The sequence below is a fragment of the Cyanistes caeruleus genome, chromosome 3 (assembly GCF_971803275.1).
Source record: "Cyanistes caeruleus chromosome 3, bCyaCae1.hap1.1, whole genome shotgun sequence".
In the NCBI taxonomy this organism is placed as follows: domain Eukaryota; kingdom Metazoa; phylum Chordata; class Aves; order Passeriformes; family Paridae; genus Cyanistes; species Cyanistes caeruleus.
Genome location: NC_141703.1, coordinates 79,972,679 through 79,980,530, shown reverse-complemented (window position 1 = coordinate 79,980,530; position 7,852 = coordinate 79,972,679). Strand labels below are relative to the sequence as shown.

The 7,852-nt window shown below is 41.7% G+C and overlaps 1 protein-coding gene across 2 annotated transcripts in view; it reads left to right on the top strand.

Moving 5' to 3' along the window:
• The first annotated feature begins 524 nt into the window (after window positions 1–524).
• Window positions 525–7,852, top strand: part of LOC111924890 (N-acetylated-alpha-linked acidic dipeptidase 2-like) — a 35,136-nt gene continuing 27,808 nt past the window's right edge. Inside the window, exons 1-3 of one of the 2 annotated variants that reach the window (XM_086882166.1) lie at window positions 525–5,705; window positions 5,770–5,945; window positions 7,412–7,523. In XM_086882166.1, the coding sequence (XP_086738292.1) occupies window positions 5,873–5,945; window positions 7,412–7,523 (185 nt within the window). In that variant the 5' untranslated portion in view covers window positions 525–5,705; window positions 5,770–5,872. Of the gene's footprint in view, window positions 5,706–5,769; window positions 5,946–7,411; window positions 7,524–7,852 lie in introns of those variants that run through there. The other variant, XM_086882169.1, reaches the window with a different exon arrangement.

Sequence of the window (7,852 nt, the reverse complement as noted above, 5' to 3'; positions counted from 1 at the left end):
CTGTTGGTCTTTCTGCTAAAATAATCTAGTTTGCCAGATAATGGGAAATGCTCTTATACCCATAGTTATTGCCCAGTTACTTTCACATTTTTTATGAAACTGATTGGAGTAAAATGATGAAGATGTCTTCCCCCGAATCCAGTGCTGATGGGAGACATTGCTGACTCTGTTTTGTCACTGCTGGCTGCTCTACTACTCCACTTTTACCAGTGGAGAATTCATGACATCATAATCCACCTCTGAAAAAAATTAGTCAGCTTAGTTTGGTTACCTTACCCTAGATGATTTGTTATGCAGCAATCAGGACAATGATAAGCCAAATCCACCATGCAGAGGGGAGTAGCAATAAACAGCTCCTGTTGACCAGGTGGATGCAATAACAATGTTTTTCTTTTGCTGAGGAGGATAAATTGAAGTGTTAAACTCCAAAATTGTGGAGATCTTTTCCTACGTGACCTGTACGCTGCTCCAGCAACTTTTTCTTTCAGTCCAGAAGACATAATTTTTTAATCTCTGGCCTAAGCATAGCATTGTTTCATTTAAGTTTTTTGGAAATAGTTAGCAGATAATATACAATGTCCTGGCCCAGGACCACACAAAATACAGAAGTAGTTACACTCTTAGACTACAGAAACATCCATTAAAAAAAAAATCTAGGCCTGTTCCCTAACCACTGCAGGGAAGAGGACACAGGAACAGAAATTTTCTCTCTCCTGTTGACTACGAGCTGGGGACATAGGCTTGTGTGAACCTCATGAAGTTCAATGGGTGCTGCACCTGGGCCAGGGAAATTCCAAGCACAAATCCAGGCTGGGCAGAGAATGGATTGAGACTAGCCCTAAGGAGAAAGATTTGGAGGTGTTTGTGGATGGGGGAAGCTCATTGTGACCTGGCAAAGTGCACTCGTGGTCCAGAAAGCCAGCTGCATCCTGGGCTTCACCAGGAGAGGTGTGGCTGTCAGGCTGAGGAAGGAAATTCTGTCCCTCTGGTCTGCTCTCGTGAGATCCCATCTGCAGTGCTGTGTCCAGCTCTGGGGCCCCAATATAAGAAAGACCTGTTGTAAGGAATCTAGAGAAGAACCATTAAATCACAGGCCTGGAGTACCTCTGCTGTGAAGACAGGCTGAGAGAGCTGGGGCTGTTCAGCTTGGAGAAGAGAAGACTGTGGAGACCTCAGAGCACCTTCCAATACCTAAAGAGCCTAAAGAAGGCTGGAGGGGGACTTTTTATAAGGATGTGTGCAATAGGACAGGGAGGAATGGCCTTAAGGTGTCCCTGTGTTCAGTGCACAGTCCTTTACTCTCTCAGCCTCACTGGTTACACTCCTCTTGTGGAAAAAGGGGTCAAAGTTTGCAAGCTGCACTTGTCAGCTGCCAGCAATGTAAACTTTTAGTTGGAATCTGGTAATGATCTCCTGAAGCTCAAGATAAGAAAGACTCTGACTCAAAAGTAACATCTACTAGTGTTTTAATCTGATGGAAAGACTGAAGAGGCCGTGAGAGAGTTCAAGGGACTGTACAACTGGCAGAGTCAGAAGGAAACTACTGATTTGAAATTGTGGTTGAACATTACCCTGTTGCTAGTTTTCCTGCCAGGGCTGTCTTTCCCACAGATCAGGGTCTCTTGATCTCTCAAACCACAGGTTCAACCTTTAGTCAGACAGTAGGTCAAGCAGCACAACAGTGCTGTATCTTTCTTGCTGCAGATATAAAGCTTTAGGGCCCAGTTACTGAGCAACTACAACCTACGCTTTACAAGCCCTGGCATTCATTCTGTGTTTCACATACCATTACTGCCTTTACTAGTTGGCTGAATAGCAGAATGATGCATTCAACACACAAATGCTTGCTAGTTTTGCATTTGGCATGTGTATCCTTGCCAGTTTTTGAGCTTTTTTAGTTTACCAGGCAGTTATGTGTTTAGTTAGTTATGTAGGTAGAGTATATGTAGCTACCTGCAAGGGCTCCTAGCTTCAGCTGAACCTCACTCTGGTTTTCACTGTCAGAATGAGGAATTCTCACTGCTCCTGAACTCAGCATGAGGCATATGCAGTAACTAATAATTTTCATGATAATTCTAAAACTGATACTAATTCAAAGAAGTACAGTATGTTCAGGACTTGATGGTGTGGACCCTTTTTCTCACCTGTGCTAAGAAAAGGAGTCTTTTTACACTGTAATATTTCCACAGTTTGTTTTGCATGATTTCTCTGACTACTTTGGGTTGGTCTTATCTCCTTTTAGCCTCGAACCTTTGATTAAGTGGGTGTTTTCAAAATTGAGTAAAATACTCAGCTCTTATCAGAAGTGCACTTTTAGAGGTATCTCACACTGGTAATATCTTAGTTCTAGCTGGAAAAGCCCCATGTAAAACAACAGGGTGGCTGATGGATGTGGCCTTGATTTTGCCAGGAAAGGACTCAAAGGAAGATGAGTCTTTTGGGCTACTGATCATCTCAAGAGCTCTGAGGTCTCTCCTTGGGTATGAAATGAGATGATCAGTAACAGCTAAGGGTAAGATGAAGTTTGGGTTGGAGCAGCTTCTTCCACCTTCTCACACATGTGACTTTGCATTCCTGACATGCTTTATTTTGGATCTCCAATGTCAGGATCCTTTTTCCCTGACTCCAGTTATTCTGAGGAACATTTGTAAGACTTTATACTACACCTTTGGCTTTATGATTGAGTAATGTGTGTGTATATGTATGCATGCAACCAAACCTCATCTTGCTTCTGTTCCACCTGGGTGAATGGTAGATACTCAGCCTTCATATGCTGATTTTCTTCCAAGGAGTTTGTAGGTGAGACAACTCAGGGATACTCCCACAACCGGTCAGCAAACAAATACAGAATATTTGTATATAAAACAGATACGATCCCAGGGGGACAACAAAAATTCTTGTGTAGTAATGTCAATCTTTCCACTGGCCTCCACAGCACACCAGGCTGATTCATAGAATACAATACAGCAACTTGGGTTGGAAGGGTCCTCCAAATACCATCTAGTCCTCTCCCCCTCCGCAGTGAGCAGGAATATCTTCAACTGGACCAGGTGGTTCAGACACCTGTCCAAATGACTGTGAATGTTTTCAAGGATGGGGAATCCACCACCTTCCTTGGAAACTTGTGCTAGTGACTCACCACCCTCACTGTAAATAAATTCTTCTTTATATCTAGTCTGAATCTACCCTCTTTTAGTTTGAAACTGTGACTTGACCAATTGCTACAGACCCTACTAAAAAGTCTGTCCCCATCTAGAATGGGTTTGTGTGGCAGCATTTTCATAGTGAGGGGCTACAGTGGTGGCTTCTGTGAGGATCCCTGGAACCTCCCCCTGTATCTGGCAGAGCTAATGCAAACCAGCTCTGAGATGGCTTCTGGGCAAGGCTGAGCCCATCAGTGGTAGTGGCACCTCTGGGATAACAGATTTTAGAAGGGAAAGAAAGTTACTGTGCAGAAGCAATTAGAGTCAGACTAGGGAGGAGTGAAAAATGTGTGAGAGGAACAGCCCTGCAGACCCCAAGGATAGTGCAGAAAGAGGGGAAGGAGGTGCTCCAAGTGTCAGAGCAGAGATTCCTCTGGAGCCCATGGTGCAGGTCATGGTGAGCATCCTGGCTGCACAGAGCAGTATTCAGAAGTCTCACCTGACCTGTAGTTGTTGCCCCAGACCAGGACACAAATTTTGCCCTGTACAGATTTGCTCTGTCTAAAGGTTTAGGACCCTCTGAGCTCTTTAGGAGCTCCCAAATGGTACTGGCTATTTTTCTGTCAGAAAATCAACATTCTCAGTACAGAATAATTCAAGTGCCTAAAGTTAGGTGCTTATCACACTTTTGATACCCTAGGATGTCTGGCCTGATCCCAGGATGGCCCCTGTGTTGCATATGTCAGCCCTAAGGCACAAAGGACTTGGGAGTAAAGAAGATTAAGCTGAAAAAAATGGTTGCAATGAAGACATCTTAATTTTTCTCACCATCCAAGTCTATTTTATTTTGTAATAAATTACTTTTCCCTGAGTGGAATCTATTTTGCTAATGATGGTAATCAGCAAGCGATACACTTGTGTTCATTTCAACCCATGAGCTTTTTCATCTTATTTCCTGCCCCAGTCTTGTTGAGGAGGGCCTGTGGTTAAAAGTGGATTTACACTGTACATTATACTTGCATTTAATTGTAATATAATATACCCCACATAACCCATGCCATGTAGGAACATATCACAACTAATAACTAATGGTAATAGGACTTTAAGTGGTAGAAGCCATTTGGCTGCTGCTTCTTGTTCAACCTCAGCATTGTTAATGCCCCTGTCACTTTAAAAAGACATTCACGTAGAAATAAATGCATTTCATAGAGTCTCACTGTTGCTATTCTTACCTTCTTCCTCCACTGATGTTATTATCATGTGAGGTCTAATTCTGATAGTAATCTCCAAAAGCCCCTGTCACTTTACTGTCTATTATGTGCCAGTCCTACACCTGTGGTGCTATATAAATGCTAATAATACATCAATATGCTCATTCTTTATGAGTTCTGTAGGTGGAATTCCATCTGGTTTGTATATGTCAATTCAGATGCTGGTGTGAAATGTCATTGCTGTTCAGAATTTGTCATGGTTTATGAGCAGTTGGGAAATGACAGGAAAAAAATCACAAGACTGGACCTGCTTGTCATTTGAACAAAGACTTCCAGCCCTGTGCTTATGACAGTGGCTGTGGCTTGTGTGGAATACCTAAATGGTGTAATTTTTCTCTGAATTAATTAATTAATAATTAAGTAATTAGGATATTAACCATTTTTTTCAGTTTTTTCTGAATATTTTCAGCTCATCATAATGTATTTAAGAAAGTTTTGATACTCAGAGTACTGACATTTCTTTCAAAAACTTTGTCTACTTTGGACTTTGGGAGTGAGTGATAGGAATTTGGAACATGCCCAGGCTCCCAGAAAAGCTTTCCTGATGTCAGCCATATAACTGGTCTCAAATGGACAGGCCCTCAGTTCCAGAAAGATCAGTCTTGGCTTCCATGTAGCCGTGAAGGAACTTGGCAGCTGGGAGTGATGTGCACATGTGATTATTCTATTTATCTACTAGTTATCTACTGAACATATATTTTAACTATTCCCTGGGCTACAGTTGTTTCCTTCCCCATGAGATACTTATGGATTTTACTAAATTAGACTAGGAAAACTTGATCTTAAGAACCTTGTAATCTTAAGTGCAAGTAGCTAGAGAATATAGCAAATAAATTTATGACTTTTCCTAGCTGCAAACTGGATGATGTCTGGAAGTGTTCTTTCTGGCCAATCTAAATTATGTTCTCAGATGCTCTAAGTATACATTTTTTGCTAAGGATTAATGTTACCATAGATTTAAAAGGGAAGAAATTCAGTGTTTTGTTGGTAAAGAGGAAAGAAGTTTTCCCTTAATTTAATCTCTTGGCCACTTCCACTGGAACAGATTGTAAACAAGCCTAAAACAGGAACTTTCCAAACCAGAAAGTCCTAATAATTAGTAGAAATTAGCATCTTAAATACTACACGTACATTGCTTGGTGCACTGCCTAGATACAGATTTGTTGCAGAGATACACACCCAGCTACACAGGGGCTGTCTGGCTGTCATCAACATCACTCTGGGATTACGGCTGGTTAGGAACTGTGAGAACTGAGAAGCAAAGGAGGCAGGGACATCCCTGGGGCAGAGGGTGGAATGAGGAGGAGGAGGAGGAGGAGGAGGAGGAGGAGGAGGAGGAGGAGGAGGAGGAGGAGGAGGAGGAGGAGGAGGAGGAGGAGGAGGAGGAGGAGGAGGAGGAGGAAGGCAGCTGCCTGCCAGCCCTCAGAGCTTGCCAAGCTGCCGGCCAGTGCTGACCAAATGGCCAGGAGCCTCCGTGTGTGGCTGGTGTGCCCTGGGCTGCTCGGCTGTTTCTTGCTGGGTTTTCTTACGGGTGAGTACAGAGACCCAGGGGCTCAGCCCCCAGCTCCTTTCCCCTGACACTTGTGTGCAACTCCTGTTGTCATTAACTCACCAGCAGGGAGATTATGCTGCTTCTTCAGGGACGTGACAAAGTACTCGTCCCACTGCTTTTTTAAGCTTTTCTGTCTGGCAGCTTCAGGGAGCAGGGAACAGAACAACTCTGTGCTTCAGTCCAGAACAAGCTCTGGTGAACTGACAGCTTCCCAAAACAGGCAGCCAGGCATCCAAAGAGTAAATACAAGAGTTGGAGACTTCAGTGATTGCAAAATCTCACAGATTTTTTATTTTTAATTTTTATTTCCTGTTTTTTACTGAAGATAATTTTAAATGCTCCTTTTCAGTAACTATTTTAGAAATTAAGGGTAGAATGTAGAGGAGGAGTTTGACTGACAGCCAAGTTACTGAAGTTTTCGTCATGCATAATGAACTTTACTAGAGGTTCTTTTCTGCAGTCACTTGCAGCATTTGATTTTAAATTAAAATACAAATCCTTTTTAAACTTGTGTTGTAGCACAAACCTAAGACAAAAGCATGAAAGAAAAATCCATGAGGACTATTAAATATATAAAATATCAGTTTAATTTAGGAGATCCCTGAGCTGCTATTTTCTGGTGCTTGTGCTGTGCTTATACATTTCCCTGATCATCACCTTTTGGCCTTGCTCCAAAACAGGATACTAGGCAAGATGGACTTTTGGTCTGGTCAAGCATCACTGTTCAGTTCAGAATGTTACTAGAAGTGTAACAGGTCATATAATCTGTGCATGTGACAGTAGCTTTTTTTGTCTTGCTTATGAAAATTTTCCCAGTTTGGGATTGTCTAGCTATAATAATAAAAGGATTTTTGTTGTTGTTATTGTTTTTAAGACAAACTCATACAGTTGATGTACCCTCTCCTAGTACAATTTATGGCTACTGAATAAACATTTTAAAACTGGCTTGGGTGACAGTTAACTTTATTGTTTTAATTATTAAATAGACTAAATCCACACTTCCCCAAGTCTGTGATTATTACAGTGCTGGCAAGGTGGCTGTTGAGTCCTAGACCTTCACTTTAAATAGGCTTACACATCTATTTTAAAATATATGTGTAAACTAAATAAAGTAATTTCACCATGAATACCAAGAGTTCAAACCTCACACTACAAACAGTTAATTGAGAATTTAAACTATAGTTTAAAATTAATGAGAGAGGAGTCTGCCTTAAAAAGGGGATTTACAAGGGATTTAGAGCTTACTCTTTTCATTATGTCACTTTTAGGCATTTCAATCAATGAAATACATTTTATTCTCTGCTTAAGCCCTCTGACACTGACAGAGGGTGCTCTAAGCCCTGTTCATCATTGTGGTTGTAACTGTTTAGTACCACAGGTTGAACCTGTGCTCAAACATGTGAGGGCATCCTTGCTAAGTAAGAAACATTTCAAATGTGTTTCAGGCTGGTATACAAAACAGACCGAGAAAAACCCCAGCTCTTCAGATGTCCATCAAAATGTGAGACAGAAACTTGTGGCTGAAATGAAAGCAGAGAACATCAGGAAATTTCTTCGGTAAGCCTTGTGCATTATTTTTTTTTGAACAATTTTATCAGTCCAAAAAGCCAGAGAGTGATAACATCAGCTCCAAGGAAGGGCCTCTGAAAGCAGAGCTTTTAAGACGCTTTGGAAGTATTTCATTTGTATGCAATGTCTGAGGGAAGAAGGGAGAGGCTTGCAACTCTTCTGTTCCCCCCTCCCCATTTTTGAAGTTGCCTTTTTGAAGTGGTTGTACTGTCAAGTGTACTTCCCTCAGCTGCATTACTGCTAGTGCTTACCATTCTTCATTATTTCCCATCTTCATGATTGAATGAAGTGTGCCTTTTTAATTTTTCTTCACAAGT